This window comes from Archocentrus centrarchus, chromosome 14 (assembly GCF_007364275.1).
Source record: "Archocentrus centrarchus isolate MPI-CPG fArcCen1 chromosome 14, fArcCen1, whole genome shotgun sequence".
Lineage (NCBI taxonomy): Eukaryota > Metazoa > Chordata > Actinopteri > Cichliformes > Cichlidae > Archocentrus > Archocentrus centrarchus.
In genome coordinates this window covers 14,266,882-14,287,296 of record NC_044359.1, presented here as the reverse complement: position 1 = coordinate 14,287,296, position 20,415 = coordinate 14,266,882, and the positions used below count along the sequence as shown (strand labels likewise).

At 39.8% G+C, this 20,415-nt stretch overlaps 1 protein-coding gene across 2 annotated transcripts; it reads left to right on the top strand.

The window, feature by feature from the left end:
* Nucleotides 1-4,126: 4,126 nt before the first annotated feature.
* On the top strand, nt 4,127-10,112 carry drd1b (dopamine receptor D1b). 2 transcript variants are annotated; one of them, XM_030746035.1, is made up of 2 exons: nt 4,127-5,894; nt 5,959-6,140. In XM_030746035.1, the coding sequence occupies exons 1-2, from the start codon at nt 4,812-4,814 to the stop codon at nt 5,998-6,000; spliced, it is 1,125 nt and encodes a 374-aa protein (XP_030601895.1). In that variant the 5' UTR covers nt 4,127-4,811; the 3' UTR covers nt 6,001-6,140. The 2 variants fall into 2 exon arrangements, with proteins under 2 accessions (XP_030601895.1, XP_030601894.1); XM_030746034.1 differs by having other exon boundaries at nt 4,144-10,112.
* The last annotated feature ends 10,303 nt before the right edge of the window (nt 10,113-20,415 follow it).

The following is a 20,415-nucleotide window of genomic DNA, read 5'->3' as shown; positions in this document are numbered from 1 at the left end:
TAAGCTGGTAAATCTCAGTGGTGGGATTAGCACACAACATTTTGCTCATGATGCGTGTCTGGAGGTTAAAGGCTCCACAAGCACAATGTGGGACCTGATGGATGTCACACCGACAGAGGATTTAGAGGAGGGCAGAGAGGCAAAAAAGAGTGAAAATGTGTGTGACACAGAGAGACAGGGTCAGTCTTCATGCTGGGGATGGATTTTTTTATTTTTTTTATTTTGTATTTTTTGAGAGACATCATTGTCACATATTAGTCTTGCAGTCTTTCATCGCGCTTTCTCTCGCCTCTCACCCTTCACATATGAAAACACACACAAGCTCCTCCGTGCCTCGTATGATGTCAGTTAAAAACGGGAAAACCATGAATCAGAACCGCCTGACAGGTCTTGCTTTTAAATTCTATTTTCAGTTTGGTCATTTCACAGAAAATAATCTAATGCAGTTGACAGGCCTGAAAAACAGTGTCATCTTACAAAAAAATCACCTTGACACAAGCCTCATCGATTTTCACTGATGTTTCATTATCACCATTTAAAGTGGGCTTCTTGCACCACAAAGAAAAAAAACAATATGCTGTTAAAATGCAATCACTGCTGACAGCAAAACATCAAAGAAGCTCAGAAGAAGAATACATGGTGTTGCTTTTTTTAAAGACCAATTTGTTGACAGATGCAGGTTGCCTGTTTGCTACATTTGGTTGCCAGATGGGAGTCATCCTGTTGATAACATTTTCCCCCAATAATTTCAAATGCTAAACTGTTTAAAAAAAAAACAAAAAGAAAAACACATTATCAGTACAGCTGACAACTTTTCCTCCTCTCACTCTAAATGACACAATTTTGTATAGAAGTTTGAATAGACTGCAGTGAAGAACAGAGCATTTGCACAAGCTTGACAGATGATTATAGAGTTTCAAGGCAAACATGCATGTGCACAGTAATTGCTACATTTATTTTCGAGAAAAGAAACTGGGCACCAGACAGTCTCTTATGTAAGCTGTCACGCAAAACAAGCTATATTTTAATTAGAATAGAAAAACATCCTGTACAGTGTGCAAAGTCTAGTTTTAATATACCTTCATCTTTGTGGTGCTGATGATGCAGCTGGGCATCACGTCCCTTCTGACATTAGTTTTTCATGACAGCAATGCACAAAAAATGTGTAAGGTACTGCTTTCTGAATCTTATTCAACCGTCAGGTTTTTTTTTGTGGTGAGTGTTAAAATTTGAAGCTGAGCTTACAGCTATTGCCCCCGTTCCTCCTGACAACTTGAATTGTTTGATGTTTCCAGGTTTGAACGGGTGAATCCATGCACTGTGGAAACATTTTTAAATGGGCCTTAAAAAGCCCCCAACAGAGATCAGCACAGACCATGGAGTCAGGATGAGAAGCTTTTTGGACAGTTTTTAGATTATCTCCTCTAAATCATTGCCTCTAGGAATAACTGAGGGTCAGCAGAGTATTTTCACTCTGGTGTCATGAAAAGTTTTGCAGCGTCTGTTTATTAGCATGTGCTTATAGAATTTCGTGTCTTATAAAACAGCAGACCTCACAGAACTCACAGACAATATTGCACTGATTTCAAAATTACTTTTGATGCTTACAACTGAAATGTGTTCTGATGTATATACAGAGAATATAATAGTAAAGCCATACTTATAAATATTTAAGGATACATAAAATAAGGCATCATACTCATAAAAAGGCAGAATATAAAAAAAAAATTTTAATACATGCCTGTGAGAAATTTTAAAGACCAGAAACTTATTCTGAAAACCATATTCTATTCTATTCTATTCTATTCTATTCTATTCTATTCTATTCTATTCTATTTGCTTTTTGGAGCAGACATAAATTACACTGCATGGCTGGTTGTGTGTGCATGTGTGAGTGAATGAGCGAGACCGTGTGTGTTTGCGTGTGTGATGTGGTCTTGGTTTGAACTTTTTCAGCTGCACGCACACCCTGGCTCTGTGCTACAGGGAAATGTGGGCGTTGTGTCTGCTAGGCCTCTTACACTTGGCTTGTCTACATGCATTACTCACTCACTCACACACGTGCACACACACACACATGCACATCTGCAAACCCCCACACAGATGTGCACAGTCATGCACACACACACACACACACACACACACACACACACACACACACACACACACACACACACACACACACACACACACACAGTGGGAGCACATCCATTGAGGATTTCATCTTGCTAAATAGTTAATATTCAAATCGGCCAAGCCTGCCAGGCAGCCAGTGGCATGATAGCATAGCTCTCTGTCTCTCTCTGTCACTGACTCACACACAAACATCACTTCAGAGGACATTACTTTGACTTATATGTATTTCCTGAAAACTTAACCTAACCCTTTTGATGACCAAAGCCAAAATTTTACATTTTACTTCATGGCCTCTTGCTTTTTGTCCCCAACCGGATGTTCCCACAACTAACAGTGTAAACAAATTGTATCCACATAGGTAACACAAGTACACACACACACATACACACACACACACACACACACACACACACACACACACACACACACACACACACACACACACACACACACGCACACACACCCCTCAACACTCTGTACCTCTTAATTCATAGGTCTTCCTGCTGCAGCTCGGCTCCTGGGAATCTAATTTAATTCAAAGTTGGTCAGTCATGTTTACTGAGGTGACGTTAATGCAACGCTGCGGCTCATTCTGTCAGCTCCCACTCTCACATTAACCTCCTACAGTCTTGCATCCTGTAGATGGCCTCATTGTGCCTCTGTGTGCCTGCTGGCTACAAGTTCATCCCAGGACATCGCAGCACCTTCGTTTTTAGCTCATCTTTTCTTTTATGGTAGTGGTAGTTTTCTATAGGTCTGTGTAGGTGAGGTACAAACAACAAAAAAGAAGAGGAAGAAAAAGAAGACGGCAACGCCATTGTTTTCGGTAGCCTACTAGAAAATAATATTAAATGTGTTTATAACAGCCCATAAAACAAGAATCACCTAAATTCCATTGTTCTTTTTGTTTTTTTTTTTTGTTGTCAGAATTAACCTTGCATCTGTTTGACACTTATAAATTCCAGTCCTAAAGGTCACTGTAAATTGTGTGGTTAAACACGAGTGCGGTATAGGGTGAATTTGTGCAGCTTTACCCTTCTCATCCTCCTTGGATAGATGGAACAGTTGTGGCAGGGACCGTGGCGCGCAGCAGCAGGCAGCAACAGCAGCAGCTGAGCGGAGAGAGAGGAGCGCGCAGGAAAACGCTCTTGGAGAGACCAGAGTCACTCGCGTCTCTCTCCGCCGATCACTCAGACCGAAGACACAGCGCAGAATATCTGAATGTTGCACCACAAAGGATGACACCCCCCCACAAAAAAGAAAAGCATAAAGACTGATTAAACACCTAAGGAAACGTCGCAAAGGGGACAGCGTGACTGGCTTGCCACGGAGGAGCGCGCAGAGAGGGTGAGCTCCTTCTCCTTCACTATCAAGATACAACTTGGATGTATGCCGAAGAAATGTGGATTCGGGACTGAACTTTTTTTTTTTTTATTAGTTCGCTAAATTAGATGAGATGATATGATTGATTCATTTTGGATTCAGTTATTTTCAAAGCTAACTCAAGACGCTTAAACCTGCCCGGAGCTATCCACATCCAAAGAGCGAAGCGCACTCGGTCTAGAAAAATCGAAAAATAATAACAAAAATAAATGAAGCCTTTGTTTCAAAAAACGTCGACACAGGGAATACACTGGCAGATAATTTGGGCTGGTGGGCAGGGAAAACCTAAATGTTTTTAAAGGAGACTTGGAAAATTGCCACAAATTAAACCAAAAGGAAGCAAAACGCGCTTGGATTGGAGCAACATGTCAGTATATAAAGAGCTGCAATAGTGATCTCTCTTGCATATGTTTTTGTCATTTAATCTGTATCTCGCTGCTTTCAAAACGAACTGACTTTTGAATGCTTTTTTTTTTTGCTCACCACTCAGGTGTTATTTTTAGCTGGGGACTGTGCCATTTACTAAGAGAGAGCAGCATTCAAAGATAAATTAAAAAGAATAACATAAAGGACAATAACTCGTAGACGGGTGGATCAGCGTCAATACTGGGACCAATATAATCACAGGGACACGCCTCGGAGATCATTAAACAAATCAGATAAACGCAGCGTGAAAACCATCAATAGAAGTTATTGATGAGTTGGTATATAAGGCTAATGATTGGCTGAGGCTCTGTTTACAAAAGGTTAGCAACAATATGCTGTGAAACTTTTGCTGAGGGCTTTACAGCTGAGGCAATGCCAGGAGAACAAACAGCGAGAACTTTTCTTTAAAATCATTTTTACTGCTGCTTTACTCGTTTTTTAGGACTCCAGTGGTGACTGAAAAAAAAAACAAAAAACAACAACAGCAACAACAACAACAAAACAATTGCAAATAACAGCTGGAATATTCTTCTCCCTTTGCAAATTAGAATGTCTGCTGTCTGTACTGCTGCTGCAAGAGTTTATGAAGCAGAGATTTTTGAGTGGAAAATTTCTGAAGAGAGAATTTTTAAGTATTTATAGCATCTCTTGTGCAAGAATGGTGGTTGTGACAAGAAGCCTATTGATGACCCAGTCAGTGAGAGAGCTGGTGCCAAGACAATTCACCTCTCCACCGGCTACGCTCTCCATCTGAAAGTCTTCCTCGGAGAAGCACAGCTGCTGCAGGCTGGGGATGTGATGGGGTGACTGCTGACATCCCCCTTACCCATCCCCTCTCTCACTTTATTAACACTGTATTATAAACAATGGATCTGAATTTCTCAACGGTTCGAGATGGAAAGCAGTTCACACCAGAGAGAGACTCATCTAAACGTGTTCTGACAGGATGCTTTCTCTCCCTGCTCATCTTCACCACGCTGCTAGGCAACACCCTTGTGTGCGCTGCCGTCACCAAGTTCCGACACCTGAGGTCGAAGGTCACCAATTTCTTTGTCATCTCGCTGGCCATCTCGGACCTCCTGGTAGCTATTTTGGTAATGCCATGGAAGGCAGCTACAGAGATTGTAGGGTTTTGGCCATTTGGTGCGTTCTGCAACGTCTGGGTGGCATTTGACATAATGTGCTCCACTGCCTCCATCTTGAACTTGTGTGTGATTAGTGTTGATCGTTACTGGGCCATCTCAAGTCCATTCCGCTATGAACGCAAGATGACCCCTAAAGTAGCGTGTCTGATGATCAGTGTGGCATGGACCCTGTCCATTCTAATCTCCTTCATTCCTGTTCAGCTTGATTGGCACAAAGCTCAGACCACCAGCTATGCGGAGCTAAATGGAACCTACCCTGATGATTTGCCCCCTGACAACTGTGACTTCAGTCTTAACAGGACCTATGCCATCTCCTCTTCCCTTATCAGCTTCTACATCCCCGTGGCTATTATGCTTGTCACCTACACCAGGATCTACCGCATTGCCCAGACACAGATACGGAGAATATCTGCTCTGGAGCGAGCAGCAGAGAGTGCCAAAAACCGTCACAGCAGCATGGGAAATACTTCAAACATGGACAGTGAGAGCTCATTTAAAATGTCATTCAAAAGAGAAACCAAAGTCTTAAAGACACTGTCAGTCATTATGGGTGTGTTTGTGTGCTGCTGGTTGCCCTTCTTCATCCTTAACTGCATGGTTCCATTCTGTGAAACACAGTTGCCAGATGGGTCCACAGAATTCCCCTGTATCAGCTCCACCACCTTTGATGTGTTTGTGTGGTTTGGCTGGGCAAACTCTTCACTCAACCCAATCATCTATGCCTTCAATGCCGACTTCCGCAAGGCCTTCTCCATCCTCCTGGGTTGCCATCGGCTGTGCCCGGGGAGTAACGCCATTGAGATCGTCAGTATTAACAACAATATGGGTGCCCCTACCTCGAACCCCAACTGTCAGTATGAGCCCAAGAGTCACATCCCAAAGGAAGGCAACAGTTCGGCCAGTTATGTGATTCCTCACAGCATCCTGTGTCAGGAGGAGGAATTACAGAAGAAAGATGGATGTGGAGGGGAGGTTGAGGTGGGCGTGGCAAACAATGCCCTTGAGAAACACTCACCAGCCATCTCTGGGAATTTAGACAGCGATGCTGAAGTCACACTGGAAAAGATCAATCCCATAACACAGAATGGACAGCATAAAGCCGTGTCATGTTGAGAAAAGGCAAAGGTGAATTGAAATACAGTGAGGCATGTGCGTATGCACACGGAAGAAACGATTACACAGGAGGACAGCAAAAACAAAGGGACACCGATGTCTATAAGAACAAGAAACCAGTGACTGTGTTATACGAGACCTTAAGACTGTCAAACCGAAAAAAATCTACATGGAAAAACCTACAGAATGTTCTAAAGTAAAGGCACTTTATATTGGATATAACTATCTGCAAAATACGTTCAGCATTTATTGATGACATTGACATATTCGATGATAAATGTTGATAATGTGAATATTAACAGCTGAAGACTACCTATGTGCACATGTATACATTTTTCTAGTCTTTGCAAAGATGTATACATCTGCATGTGTATACTGTACAGTAATGACACTATTCTGGAGGGACTCAAACACAGTATATACAGTGGGAGAAAATATAGCATTAGTAAAATATCTTGTAGGTAGGTGCTTTGTATGTGTTTCATGAAAGAGCAAACGGAGTGGGTAAATTGGTTTTGCTACAGTATTGTTAGTCAGTATTGTTATTGCATTTTTTTTTCCCTGTAGTGCATTTCTAATTATTGCAAAAGCAAAATAGCTATAGTCCAGTGGCAATTTATTTGAGGTAAAAAAAAATACAGACACCAAAGAGACACTGTTCTCATTCTAATTGAAACCAACAACTGAGTTTGATACCATAAGACAAATTGTCAAAAATGCAATTTTTAACAAATCCTCCCACCTCTGCACCACCCACTATTATCCCAATGATCTGTATTTGAGAGAGAAAGAGACAAGGAAATGGAGAAAGTCTTTACTGTCCATGTATGGTGTTGTGAGCTGTCCACGGTCAACTGGGACTGACCGGGCTGGCTCACCTGAAGTTCCTTCCATTTTCTTCTGCTTACTCTCTATTTTCATTGGCTTTGTCTCCACGCAGCCATTCTTCAGCAAAACCTCTCTGGAGCCCTCCAGTTGCTTCTCCTATCTGTTTTCCTGCTCTCCTCTCGTCAGTCAGCAAATTCCTGTCCCCCTTCATGCTGCCCTTATTTCTTGAGTAATACCAACCTCTCTCCTTCCTCCACTCTTCTCCCTGTCAGCAGAGTCCTTTACACCGGCACAATATCTAACTTTTAACTTTTTAAAAAAAATTATTATTCTGCCTACAACCTCTGCACCATCTTCTTTGGCAGCCCTCCATTTTAGGTCCCTCCTCTGTCCATTTAAAGTGGTGCTTGTGATTCTATTTTTGGCAAATGCCATCAGTCCATAATTAAAAAAAGAATGTGAATGACTAGACTAAAACTGCACTTGGACAGAATAAGGAGAGCAGTAGCCGCAGAATTCACTCAGCCATAAGGCAAGTGACACTTACTAACCTTTTGTAAGCTTGCAGATATATGATTTTGTAAACTGCTCTTTCTGAGAGCCAAACTGTAGTGAACTGTGCTGTAGTTGTGATGTGGAGCATACAGAGTGACAGTGTCTCTGTTTGCAGTGGTGCCGTCTTCACACAGCTGAAATTTTAAACTTTAATTACTGTAATGCTCAATTTACAACTGTGACGGTTAGCCAAAATCTTATAAGACAGTTTTCATTAGGGAATGCTTCTGATGTGCTGCCATTCATTTCCAGTTGTCATGTTTGTGAACAGTTCTACATTTTGCACCAGTTAGACTATAGTGTCCATTTTAGGGCTAAATCAATCTAAACTCCTTAGTTAGCCTTAGGTACATTAAACGACAGCACTGGTCATGCCAACTTAGCCTCTAAGTTGGCATGGTTACTTCTAATGTAACCAGGATATCCGGCTAGCACATGACTGATATCCATCCCAACACATCCCCTTGCAATGGCCAGTCATTATTAACCAATGAATTATTAATCAAAAGGTAAGTCATCAAAAGATGGCAGCCAATGGTTTTGAGATGGCATTTTGGCAAATGTATTCGCTTCTTTGCGCTTCGCACGGACTGTTTACTGCATGCAACCGCAGTCTGCTCAAATGTGTTTGGTCAGCAGTACTTGGAAAGAGAAACCAGATAGATATCTGCATATTCATACACAGATATCTATTTGCACACACTTTGCACTGAGTGTCCATCGCATGCAATTTGTGTCCATGAAGGCATGAAACTGTTGCACATCAGAGAAAGGAAGAGCCGATCCAATAGAAAGCAGTTGGTCTTGAATGGAGCATTTGATTTTCCTGCTCTGGAAAATCCAATACTATCTAGATAGCAACAAAGGGGGACAGCTTTTAGTTCAATATGTGGCTTGGCTTGTGACACAAAAGCAACTCAGTGTCCTCTCTGCCTCTCCGTCACCTCCCACATGTTGCTCCATCACTTAAAAAAAATTAGATCTTTTTTTTAATAAAGTGCAAATCAGATTAGATATCGTTTGGTATGAATTAATTTAATTTAAAAATTGCTCAAGCTATTTCAAGTGCCACAATATGCTGCCCCCCCGACTATACTCTGCCCTCGCCTTTTACAGATTATCAGCCATATCATTTTAGCAATCCCCCATTTTCACTTTTCACCAGCTCCTCTAAATTCACTGCCATATTCAAATAGAAGCCAACTCAAACATGCAATTAAACATGAAGTGCACATAATCTGTCAGGATTGGACATGGGAAGAAACTGCCTTGGGGAAGATCCCCCTCCCCCCTCCCATTTACACACTCACCTCCTTTTTCTCCATCTCTTTCTCTTTTCTCTTGGCTGCCTCTGTCGACTTTGTGAGTGCTCCCGACATTAACACTGATTGAATTTATTATTAAATAGGCAGTGTGGACTGTTTCCTGTCTCTAATTCAAGTCAAAGTGCTGAATTAAAACCCCACTTGCTGATTTTATTTATTTATTTGTTGATTTTTGCCAAAATTCTTATTTCTGGCTGAATGTGGTTGTACTGTAGCATATGCTGTGATTTATAAACTGAAATTCAGGGTGGGTACGGGTACTCTTGAATGATACTGAGATTAATCTGTCATTTCATGCCACATCATTGAATTCACACATTTTACTAGATGTTTTTTTTTTTTTTTGTTTGTTTGTTTTGTATATGCTGTATGTAGACGTTTATAGAAGCATACCTCCAGCTGAGAGTTCAAATTATGGCTCCATGTAAACCACCCCCTGAGCCTTCACCTTGTAAATTTAGTGACTCATCTTTTCAGCTGCCACTGCTTTGATTTGGGAGGAGGGCGATGTCAGGCAAAAGTCCCACAAGCAAAATGTTTTGTTTGATCTGGAGCATTTCCTCTAGGCTGCCTTACAAGTTGCTTTGGGGAGCTTTAGTGACAGTACACGATCTCTCAATCAGTGTCGTTACATGATGCAAATCTGACAGTACAGAATCCCTTGTCCTCATCCTCCTCCTCCATCTCCTCCAATGACTGGCCAAGCGATGCAACAGACACAGGGCTGAACAACACTCTCAGGCCCTGGGACCGTGGAGCCATTTTAATGATGATGTCTCAGCTTATTTAACTGTCTAGAGTAATGACGGAGTCCCTACCTCAACCTCGATTCAGTGACAGAGCTTCATGTAAAAAAATTTCAGTGGCAGTATTTTGGACAGGGGCGTGCAGGGATTGAGTATTGTACAATGATGTTCAAAATGTAGTCGTGATGAACACAAGTGCTTTTTATCTTGAAAAAAAAAATCCTTAATGTGTGTAGCAAGCTTACATGCTGTATGTTTTCTCCAGTGTGGGATTATAATTTACAGTAAGATGCAATGGTCACTGACTATTTATATATTTATTTATTTACATGTTTCTGGTGTTCATTCATGAAAGTGATGTCAAAGATTATAACCCTCAGAATTATTACAGTATTTAGTTTACAGTTTGTACAGAAAATGTGCCCTTCTTGTAAAATAAACATGTTTTTTTTTTTTCATATGTGCTCAGTGAACTTTCTCTCTCTCTCTTGCTCTTTTTTTTTTTAATTTTGAGAGGGTGCATGGGTGTGAGTGACCGTGTACCTCTCACACTCAGTAGATATCAGAAGATCATGTCACTGCAGAGGATCAATGTAGATTGATTTTGAACTGTGACGCATATTTTTTTTCCAGCTCCCTGAGCATGGTGTCCTCGCTGCTCCTGCCTTCACCCTGCCTTTACATAACCTGACAGCCACTTGACAGTTGACATGTCCTCTTCCTCTGCTCTCACCCCTACCTCATTTGTTAACTTAAAAATGGGTACAAAGCCTTGCAGGTGCAGACACGTAAAAACATGCTGCTGAGCCCACTACAATAAAAGGAAGAGGACATATTTGTATTGCATCTTTGCTGGCAGTAAAAATACATTTGCACCCCAAATAGACTTTTATATGTCAAATGCTTTAAAGATTTTGTTTAGTTTTACTTACTGATCAGACACAACAAAGTGCGGCCTCCTATGAGGCTCTGGCCTGTTTATTTTTGAGCCTGTGGAGAATAGGTATGATCATCAATAGTCTCATTTCAGCTTCCTTGGTTGGAACTTGATTTTTCAGCATTTAACCTTAGGGGGGAAAAAAAAAAAAAAACCATTAGACTATAACTTCCCTAAACTGATTGAATTACTCTTTAAAAAAAATGGTTTGCATATTGGTGGTGAAATAAGAATGGTAGGAATAAATACTTAAGTCAACATTTTGTTTGATAACCTGGGGAAAAAAGCACTTTAAAATCAAACTGTGTCAAGAAAGTAAAATTGTAATCAGCAGTTGTTGTCTTGCTGAGAAGAAGAAGAAACATTCTGTCTGTAGCCGAAACTGCTGTCGACTTAAAAGCCACCAGGAAGTGGAATGGAATTCCATACTTCTAGGCTTGGCTACCCCAGTGAGCCTGAATTAGATACGCTGTTAAGAAAACGAATGGATCAAGTTATAGTCAGATACTTATCTCTATCCTCAGTAAGCAAATTCAGCAATAAGACAACAGCTTATGAGATTTCTTTAAAAACAAAAAAAACACCCAAAACATTTGCAGCTATTGCACGATGTGTTACTAGAGACAAGTCAATCTACCTGGGGATGAGGCAGCACCCAGTTCCAGGTGAGCAGAGTGGAGCAGAACTCCGTCCAACCTCACGCTAACGTGTGTATCCAACCCAGATGTTTCCTTGGCAGCGTCCTGCAACCATAGTTCCCGTCATGTTAGTTAACTGTGCACTTTTCTAATTTGTTACTTTTCTATGAATTTTTTGGAGAATTAAAGATGATATTTTGAGTTTATCATAGACCTACACATTCTGTTCTGGTTGCTAGTTGATTAGGGAAGATATGCTCTGGTGGAGCATCATTTTACCTTTTTTGACCAATAACTGAGCAGCATGAAAAAAATTTAATTGCTTTACATTAAGGGATCCCACACTAATAGTGGTACTCCTGAATAGAATCAGTTTAGATGGTTAGTAGATATAGTAACATAAACATCCACATTGCCGGACACTGCTATATTGGCAGAACAAATTAAGAAAACATATGCAAAAAGTCCAAACATGGGATTTTCCATGCAGTTAATTTGTGTTAAATATTTCCATGGACTCTGTAAGTATTTATTTTTATGCTTCTTCTGTTAATTCAGAAAAGCAATTACAATTAAAAATTACAACCCTCATATTTAGTACAGAATTTAATTTAAAGTTGTTAAATCAGAGCTGCTGTGGCAGCTGATGCAACAAGAGGGGATCAGGAGGAGGTAGTTTGCTATTGAAGATAAGACGCTGCTGTGAGAGAGCCAGTTGGGGTGGAAGACACAGGTGAGATTAACAGGAACTGCCACAAACCCTCCTGTCAGTTCCCAGCACAAGTCAGATTCTGTGGGAAACATTATGAGAAATGATAACTCTCTTTTCTTTCAAAGGGTTTTGGTTCTTACGGTCTTATAAAGGCATGCTCAGTGAGGAATGCCTTTTGTCTGGCCAAAGCAAGCAGCCTGCAGGACTGCTGCAAAAATTCTGTCCTTCTGTAAGATTCCCCCATTGCTACCAACAAACTCTGGATCTCATTCGTTGTGTTATATTTTACCTTTCACCGAGGACCCAATTACTCTCAGGCTGGGTAGACAGATCAAAGAAGACAGTTGGTGGTTCAGAACGTCGATGGAGGCCGTGCCATGGATGATGGCTTGTTTTGGAGCTCTCTGAATCTGTCTTTATGGCTTGTTTTTTTTTTTCATTCAGAATTTGTGAGACTTTCTGAAATAAAATAAATTTGTAATGCATTCACTATAAAACATTGCCTACTTTTGTTTTGTCATTGTGAAGCTTTGCATGTAGATTGAAAATGAAAAAATCTATTTATTTGTAGAGAACTTGAAAGGATCTGAAAACCCTTTAATAGTCTGATAAACCTTTAAAAGCAAAGGACCACTTTATATTTAAAGAAATTAAATAGGGGTCCATGGATCAGTGGTTTAACTTTTAATCGCCAAGCTAAACCAGCTTCTGAAAAGAAGAAGCACTAGAGTTTCTTTAAATATGGTTGCAAGGCATTGTTTAAGCCCACTGCCTTTGACCAACCTCTGGTGGAAGTAAAGATAAAGAGGCATAAATTGAGCAAGACCTGAAATGTAACAGAAGCTTTGCGCTCATGTGATTTGGCAGAACATATAGAGACATGCTTTACTATACTTGAAAAGGAGATTTAACATGGCATTTGAAGGCTTAATCATTTTCTTTCTGAAGTGTGCCCAGTGAGAGGCTGCAGCAGAGTGTTACATCTCTGAGAACTAAGCCCATCAGTTTATGCTGCAGTACAAGCACAAGTGATTGTGTATATATATTATTTATTTATTTTAAAGCAAGAGAAAGAATATAAAAATAGGAGACCCTGACTTTACATTTCACCACTTCTGTCACACTGGAAATTCCCTTATCAGCCTTTGTATTGATATTTAACCTATTCTGAGAGGGAATGAGGGGGCAGGATGGGGTAACAGTGGAAATACAGTTAAGTTAATGATTGACTGCAGGCAGCAAAATGCAATGAGTGGGTGAATGCATGCACAGTGTTACAGTGTGCTTATGTAACTGCAGCAACATTCATGTATCTAAATATCAGAGTTTAAATATTTAAAATGCTAACGAGTGAATTATCCTGTTCCCTGCTTTAAATGATTTATTCTGGTTTTCAGTTTGCAAATAGAATCACCTTACATGCATTGTGAAATTATATTATTTGCAGAGGCAACACCTTCCATCAAGAAGATCCCCCGGAGGATTAGAAGAGCGCAAAAGACAGCCATTCAATTTCCCCTATTCCCCTCGGCAATCTCACGCTCATATAATTTTGATGTCACTTCTGAGTTATTTCAGAATTTCTCCAATAAGCTTTTCTGGATTGCTTTTGGTTTCTAAAGGGTGCACGTACAGCATGCTGCATGCATCTGTGGAGGTTATCGGGTTCAATCAATGGGTCATTCAGGTTCAACACCATTTGATTTGGGTCTTTAATTGATGGCTGCTATACACAAAGTTGTGTTATCATTGAAAGCACTTTTAGCTTTAACTCCTCTGATTTTCACATCAGAGTATTTCTGCTGGTCTTTGATAGTTTTACAGAATATGTGAAAAAAAATTGTACAAAAGGCTTTGTGGGTAATTTATTTTATTATGAGTGAGTCATTTGACAAGTAAATATGTAGCTGTCTCAGGGCACACCTATAACTCCAGTTATAGAATGCAATGATTTGCACATCTCAGCCCACATCCCATATTTTATTCACAATAGAACATAGAAAACATACCAAATGCTTAAACACAGAATTTATTGAAAACAATTAGTTCATTTTGATGGCAACAACATGTCTAAAAAAGTTGGGACAGAGCCATGTGTAGCTTCCCCTCTTCTTTTAACAACAGTCCCTAAATGTCTGGGAACTGAGGAGACCAGCTGCTGGAATTTTGGGAGAGGAATGTTGTTCCATTCTTGTCTGAAATAGTTTTTTAACTGTTCAACAGTCTTGGGTCATATTTGTAATTTTATGATACACCAAATGTTTTAGCTGGTGAAAGGTCTGTGCTGTTTAACATCATCTTGCTGAAATATGCGAGGCCTTCCCTGAATCTTGATGGAAGCATATGTTGCTCTAAAGCCTGTTTCCATCTTTCAGCACTGATAGTGTCTTTCCAAATGTGCAAGCTGCCAATTCCATAGGGACTAATGCATCCCCACACCATCAGAGATGCAGGCTTTTGAACAGAGGGCTGATAACAAGCCGGATGGTCCCTCCCTCTCCTCTTTAGTCCAGAGAACCAAACCAACAACACAATCGATTCATCTGACCACAGAGCAGTTTTCCAGGTTACCTCAGACCATTTTAAATGAGCCTTGGCCCAGAGATAAAGGCGGTGTGTCTGGATCATGTTCACATTTGTCTTCTAGGCATGATAGAGCTTTAACCTGCATTTGTGGATGTCAGAATTATGCAGGGCCCGAAGATCACAGGCATCCAATATTACTGTAGAGGATAAGATATTCAAAGTCTTCACAATTTCACACTGAGGAACAATATTCTGAAACTGATGCACAATTTGTAGGTGCTTCTTTTTAGTACTACTTAGATTTACAGACTTTTGTTGACCATGTCCCAGCTTTTTTGAGACATGTTGCTGCCATCAAATTCAAAAAAAGTTAATATTTTTCTTAAAATGGTCCATTTCTTAGTTTGAACATTTGAGATGTTTTCTATGTTCTACTATGAATAAAAAATAGGTTGATGAGATTGGATAGTCATTGCATTCTGTTTTTACTTACTTTTTACACAGAGTCCCAACTTTTTTGCTGTACTATTTTTGTTTGTGTTGGTGCAACCACACTAAGTGTAAAAGGACTGGCTCAGCTGATTTCTGGTGTGATGAAAATTAAAAAGTCACTCTTACCCAGTTTTATTCATGTTAGTTGAATCTTTTCATTCATTCATTCATTGCACAGGTCTCTGCTAGAAAATTCAGAGGCTTTTTTGATAGCTATTTCCATCATTACTCAACGCTAAGGGGCTGGGGGATTGGATCACCTATATATCATTTGCTTCATTCTTCTGCTCCCTTGAAGAACAGAAAAATGGAAGTGTGGTGTTTCATTGCTTCATTTCAATGCTGTAAATGTCACATTTCAAAATAAATTCTCAGAGGATCTAAGACTGACACTGACCTTACTTTAACGAACCACCACGACCCTGCTTTCAATTCTATTGATCATCACAGCTGACAGGATGACCCTATCTGTCACTGCTTAACTGAACCTATCAGTCAGTTTTTAGATGTGATAGCTGATTTGAAGTCATTTGTTCTGTGGTGTCTAACACAGAGCCCTCTACTTGTCTCCTTGATGTGTTTTTCTTTTTCTTTTAGATTCATTCGTTTTTAAGGTTATATGCAGGGTTTTAAACTTCTGCTCCAAATACATTTAGAAATAAAAATTAAAAAGCAAAACAAAGCAAAGCAAAGAAAAGAAAAGAAAAGCAAAGAAAAGAAAGAAGCTGTCTGTTATTGGATTGAGCTGGTTTAATGTGCACCTTGCAAAACTACATTTTGTTGGTGTCTTCTTTTGCTCATGTTTGAGCATCTTTTTTTTGTAATAACAACAAAACCTGTCAAAAAGCTGTTATGCCAGAAGCAAAAATACATTTTCATGGTAACCAAACAAGACAGCCCTCAGTAAAAAAATAGCTGGCTAACTTTAACAACCTATACACACGGTCAAGATAAAAAAAGCATTGCCTTTAATCTGATTACAGGCTTTTTAGACACAGTCTTTTCCATCACATTTAAATGCTAAATTGCATTGCATGTCTTCCCGCTTATGTTTCAAGCTTTACAATCAGCTGAGCCTTGCTTCTAATTTACTTCCCTTTTGGACTCCTCTCCTTCTCTTTACTTTCTGAGCATACGAGTATACATTCCCCTGCACTTCCTTTTCCATCCTCTTCATTGTTTTTCTCCAATTAATTTCCTTTCCTGTCCTTTCTAAAACCAGCAGAGTGACTCAGCCTCCATTAGCTGTAAACTGCTTTATCTCATCAAGAAATGGATCAAGCCATAATCTTGTCACGCTGCCCAAACAAAATTCTAGCCTGGGGGTGGCGAGCGACATTGCTGTTGCATTGCAGACAATAACTGATAATGTGCTAGATAAAGACCTACAGCGAAGCATGTGAATAAGTTTCTATATCCCTAAAAACTAAAAAAAAAAAGAATGATAATTGCAGATAATTGATTCAGATAAAATTAGAAGCTGCTAAGGACCAGATCATTTCTAATTATGTCCTGATACATAAAACCTTAGACTTGACAGAGGGTATATATCCTTTTTCACTAATAAACTAGAACTGTAATCTTAATAAATACATGAATTTATTAATTAAAAAAATTGAAAGTGTGGACTCTTTGTAAAAGTAGAACTGCTGTTTTGGATTGCATTAAAATTTTCAGGTATATCTAATAAAGTGGGTGTGAGTATATAATGATAACTCTTGGGCCTGATTGCCACTTTTTCAGCAACTTTGACTTTGCACCATTATTCTTCTAGTATCATTCTTCGATATCAGTTTCTGTTTAATTTCTCTCTGCTATCAATTTTGTAACAGTCAGCATAACTGATGCATGCCACGGTGTACTTGAAAAGTAAGGACAGGCAGTGAGTCAACATTTCAGACCCCACTAAGCAGAAGAAAAGAAGTAAAGGACTAAAGAGTGTCAGAACCACTATCCGGGATGAAACAAAAAAGATCCACACGTACATCAGGATGATGGCCACAAATGATCATGTGCTTAGTGAATACCTCAGCAGCAGAAATCCAAGAAAGAAGGAACCAGGAACCATCATGGAAAGACAGGCCCTAATGGCATGTACCATCAGCAAATAGAAGAAATGGCTGACATGGAAAAAATCCTACCAATGGCTGGATAAAGCTGGGCTGAAAGATAGCACAGAAGCACTAATCATGGCAGCACAGGAACAAACTCTAAGTATAAGAAGTATAAGGCAGGGGTCTACCACAGCAGGCAAGACCCCAGGTATAGGTTGTGCAGAGATGCCCCTAAAACAAACCAGCACTTAACAGCAGGGTGCAAGATGCTATTAGGCAGGGCATATATGGCTGGCATAGTATATAGAAACATCTGTGCTGATTATGGTGTGGAAGTCCCGAGGTCAAAATGGAACACACCCTTAAAGGTAGTTGAGAATGACCAAGCTAAGATCCTGTGAGACTTCCAGTAGATCTGATAGGATGTAGCAATACCAAGTGAGAGGAACATCAGGAAGAAGGAACATTAGAAGCTCTAGAAATACCAAGGGCTGAGCGAAGAGCTAGTCCATGGTAATTGGAAAATTCAGGGCAGTGGCTCCAGCAGTGCTAGGAACAGCTAAGACACTGCTCAGGACCGTCAAACTCCCAGACCTCTGGTAGAGGACCTGAGTTCCAAAATATCTATCTACTCTAATCTTCTTTTCCATAGAGGGTACTGGTCCTTGTGGTTGTTTATCTTATAGGCAAGCATCTCAAGGATCACTGTTGTTATACATCAACTGGTTGTTGGTTGTGTGAAGATTGAAGTAGGGACTGCCTGCAGTCCTGCATTTGCATCTTCTAGTAGACTTTCAGAGGGTGCTTCATGTAGTGTTGGTAATCAGCCACAGAGGGTCCAGCTTTCCAGCTTAACCATGAGCTTCTCTTTTATTCAATGTACCAGTTGTTCTTAGGGCTTGGTACCCAATCTCAGAGGTCTCCCCCTATGGATTCTTCAACACCCAACATCCAAACTAACATTGAAACAACTGGCCTGCCTCTATACATATAAAATATATATAAAACTTTTTTACAAAGTTGCTTTCGGGTTCTAAAAAGTTAATATCACTATTCAACATTAAATTTCACCCTCTGAATCCACTACAATCAATATTTTTATATGAAGAAACATTGTCACATACATGCTACATTGATGTGAAGGCACTCCTTTGGCGAATCATCAGCCAGCACAATTCTTATCAGCTGCATTCAGCTTCATAGTGTCTTTCAGCTCATTGTTTTCATTTCATGGTCCTATCTTACCCTTTCCAGTTCATTCTCGCTACTCTCATGTTGTTCATGTCTGAAGCAAGCTTCTGTCTTCAGTGATAAAGCTTTAAAAACCTCACTGCATTTTATCTGCCTAGCACCAAACTGCAGACAGGCACAACTGGTGTGTAGCTGGTGAACAAAGTTGTCCATTTCACAAGATAGTGCCCTCAAGCCCTCGGGAGTTTATCAAGACAAATACTGAGCTAAAAGTAGATGGACTTGAATTTATCAGATTGCCAAAATCAACTGTTCTGCTAAGTAGTTCATAAAATAAACCTAAAAGTTGACAAAATATCAGTGTTGCATTATTTTCCAATTGGAAAAGACTACCTTATTTCATCATCTTTGAGGGCTCTGACAAACCAGCTAACAAGACACCAGTGTTTTTTTTTTTTCACTGCACAGTTGGAGAATTTGAAATTCAGCAATAAAACTGAGCCAAGTTCATTCAAGCCCTTCATTCTTGTCCAGGCTCTCACTTCCCTCCTACCCTCTTTCACTGCATGAATTTGACATACTGTTGAGTAGCTTCTCATTCATAAAGTGGCATTATTTCTCATTTTATGTGTTGTTCACTGGTAGTGGCAGTCATTGCCACTACTTCCATTACAACCTTTACTGGAGGGCTCAGGTCTGCTTGACAGCTTCCTGCTGAGTGCTCTGGGAGAATCTCAAGATCTTATATTCATGTGTGGTGAAGTGCCTTATAGTTGAATTAAAGATGAGGTCTGTCTCACTCTGAATTAATTGATTTGGCTTTACATATCTTGACTCTCCTTGCAGGGATATACATTATGGCTGGCTGACATGAATGCAAGTTCCAGTTAGTCATTTATGGCTTTATCACATATGACTGCAAATTGGGTAGATAGGTGGCGCAAGACTATTTCGTTTTTGATGTGCAGTTGAGCGCTACCAGTGAAATCACTGCTCTATAAGAACTGTAGCTGAAAGGATGAAGCACAAGAGGTAGAAAAAAACCCCACCTTTACATATACAGTACTGTGCAAAAGTCTTGAGTTACTCCTCATTGCTTTTTACTTTTTTCTTAAGGAGACAGACTATTCCTCCATAAAAACCTGAAATCTATGTGTAACAGCTGACATGTGATGGGTAGAAGAATATATTAAATATTTAAGTGAAGTGGCACAGCTGGTCAAATAGCACTAAATAAACAGAAGATTTCATTCTGGCATGTTAAACGTTTTTCTATTGTTGCTGTGATTGTCATTATCTGAAGAGTAAAGCATGAGATTGGGAATACTACACATATTAATTTATCTAACCTTAACCCTAACATACTGTAATGTTCTTATATGAATCTAACACACTAACACAGTCCTATTAATAGCTGCATTTTGACAGACACACATCAAGTAAGAGTGCCTATTGAGGGAAATAAAAGAATGAAACATGAAAGTTACTCTGTTTGTGCGCACTGCTGAGAAAAGTCATACAGAGATGTTTCAGTGTGTACCAATCTGTGTATAAATGTGGCTAAAAACACTGAAACACTGCTCTGCTCACCGTACCAAGGAAAACAACACGTATCCTTGTGTGCATCTTGTATCGGGACTCTCCAGTCCTCCGATGCTCCACTAAGTTACATTTATTTCTATTCTGCTGCAATAAAATCCCAGTATTATTACAGAACAGAAATATGTGGGGACTGAGGACTGAGTGAAGAGGGACAAGACAGAGCCAAAATTTTGGCACTGTGCTCTCAGCTTTTAGGCAACCACTAATTGCAAGTACTCACAATTGGTCCCAGGCAGCAAAAACATTCAGTGCAATCACTAGCCAACCACTGTTTTTTGCTGGTAGTATGGAGATTACCCTCCTATTTTTGCACTACTGTGACTGAGGCCTAAGAAAGATCAGACTGTGTTGAACAATGAAGAAGGTGGTTATACCAAATATTGAACTTTAGTTGTACAAATTCTAATTTAGCCTTACATACTGCATTTCCATTTTCCTATCAAAATATAAAGTGAGGAGCGACTCAAAAGAGAATTGTACATTATACATTGGCAGAGCTTAATGTGAGAGATTGGGTTTGTGTGGAACAGCTACCAGCAAAAGAAAAGATAAAAATGCTACCATATGTGGTTGATCAATGATCTGGGACAAATCGCATTGCTATGC